Below are 2,249 nucleotides of genomic sequence, written 5' to 3' on the forward strand. Positions count from 1 at the left end.
GCAGCATCTGCACCCTGCCCAGCTTCTTCGGCGGCCGCGGCAAGAAGGGGCTCAGCAAGTGCAAGACCCACGACGGGCTGAGCAGCGCCGCCTGTGACAAGGGCGGTGTGGCACGGCCGGGCAGCCCCTCGGAGGGCGGCAGGGACGGGCAGCCCGGGCCCCTGCCCGGCTCCCGCAGTGCCCAGCTGGCCCTGGACACTGGCAGCAGGGCGGAGCTGGGCCAGCAGGACGGCTCTCCCCCCGGGAGCATCGAGGGCTGTGACAAAAAGCCCAACGGGGAGAAATCCTTGTGCCCCAGACCCAAGAAAGGGCTGAAAGGGTTTTTTAACAGCATCCGGCGGCACCGGAAGAGCAAGGCTGCCGAGAGCGAGAAGGCAGAGCTCCCCGAGTGGAACGGGGACACCGAGGAGGCCGGGAATGCCCCTGGGATGGGAGCGGAGAGCCGAGGGGCCGTGGAGGGCAGGGGAGCAGGGCCAGTCCCTGAGGCCACAGCTGGCCCAGGGGACTCAGGGGGTGACTCCAGCTGTGGTGAGGCCACTGAGCCCACGGGCCCCACAGTGGATGGAGGCACCTCCGAGGGTGACACGATGGCCATGCCAGGGACCGGGGACGTTCCAGATGCAAAATCGGAGCCTGAGGCTGCTGCCTGCGCTGAGTTTGACCGTGAGAGTTTGCTGCTGGCCTTCCACCCTGACTTCATGGACAATGAGCCTCCCTGCCTGCACTCTGGCGACCTGCTGAGCCTCATGCTGGGGGACGTCACCTCTCTGAAGAGCTTTGACTCGCTGACGGGCTGCGGGGACGACATCGCCGAGCCCGACATCGCCGAGAGCAGCATCTCGGTGGAGCGCAGCCGCGACGCCGCCAAACGCAGCTCCTGCCTCGTCACCTACCAGGGCGGCGGCGAGGAGATGGCCATCCCTGAGGAGGCTGAGGAGTACCTGCACCAGGTGTGGGACAGCGCCGTGCCGGGGGACAGGAGCTACGGGGCCCAGGTGTCCAGCAGCAGCCTGGAGACACACACCTCTCACGAGGCTGATGCCCACCCCTACATGGGGGATGCCATGGACGGCGTTGACCTCCTGACGCCCCAGAGCGACCAGCAGGAGTCTGCCCCGAACAGTGATGAGGGGTATTATGACTCCACCACACCAGGGCCGGAGGATGAGGCTGGAGAGGAGCTCAAGAAGGACCGACTGCCCCGGGACAGCTACAGCGGCGATGCACTTTACGAGTTTGACACCCTGATGAGCCCCTCTCATGGGGAGGAATCCCTGTTCGAGGGCAAAGTCCCACGCCAGGGCATCTTCAGCTACTTCATGGACTTCTGCCTCCCTGCCGAGAAGAGCCTCATCCAGCAGATGATGGATCAGAAAAGAGGGCTGATGGAAACTGAAGAAGAGGGGCTTGCAGCCATTCAGAAAGAGCTGCTGTACTGGGAGCTGCAGAGGGAGCCAGTCCTGAAACGCCTGGATGTCTCCAGCAAGGAGAAGTGTCCCCGGGAAAAGCAGTGCATTGAATGTAAAACCAGAGCAGCCAGCTCCATTGGCAAGAGTCAGAGTGGCCTTGGGAGTGAGCAGGTGGCCTCCCACACCCCAAGCCGGGCTGTCAATGGTGGGGTTGCAGTGGCTCGGGCTGAAAATCCAGAGTGGAGGGATTTCCCAGGGGCTCTGTGTCTGGAAAACTGTTACAACAGCCAAAAAGCCCCCGGAAGTTGCCTTATTCAGCTCACAAAGAACAACCCGGGGTTTGATGCAGACCTGGACTGTGGGATGTTTGGGGACCCCATCCATGGCAGTGTGGCCCCAGCCAAGGCAGGGATGTTCCCTGGGTTCAGGCTGCCCGAGCAGGAGCATGGCGGCGGAGCAGAGCCCGGCCCCGGTGAGCCCCAGGTGGGCAGCGAGCCCGAGCATGCCGTGAGCTTCTCTCAGGCTCTGGTGGAGTTTGCCAGCAGCTGGATCCTCTTCTCCAGCCTCTCTGAGAGCCTGGGGAGCTCGGCCTCCAGCTCGTCCTTCACCCAGAACCTCCCTGCCCTCCCCACCATGGTCACCTTCGACGTGGTGGACGTGGAGCAGGACGGGGAAGGGGAGTGTGAGCAGCACGCGGAGCTGACTGCGGGCGAGGACATCGCCGAGGCCTTTGACGATGGCTACGGACAGAAAGAGTCCTTGGCTGAATGTGACGAGAGAATGTCCCTGGGCTTCTCGCCGGGCTCCTTCCAGAGCTGCAACTGGGGGGTGGCCAGCCTG

At 63.9% G+C, this 2,249-nt stretch overlaps 1 protein-coding gene across 1 annotated transcript in view; it reads left to right on the plus strand.

Moving 5' to 3' along the window:
• Positions 1–2,249, plus strand: part of AMER1 (APC membrane recruitment protein 1) — an 8,609-nt gene that overhangs the window by 1,508 nt on the left and 4,852 nt on the right. Inside the window, exon 2 of the mRNA XM_031063388.1 lies at positions 5–2,248. Within this exon, the coding sequence (XP_030919248.1) occupies positions 5–2,248 (2,244 nt within the window). The remainder of the gene's footprint in view (positions 1–4; position 2,249) is intronic.

Source organism: Geospiza fortis, unplaced genomic scaffold (genome assembly GCF_000277835.1).
Source record: "Geospiza fortis unplaced genomic scaffold, GeoFor_1.0 scaffold117, whole genome shotgun sequence".
Taxonomy (NCBI): Eukaryota; Metazoa; Chordata; class Aves; order Passeriformes; family Thraupidae; genus Geospiza; species Geospiza fortis.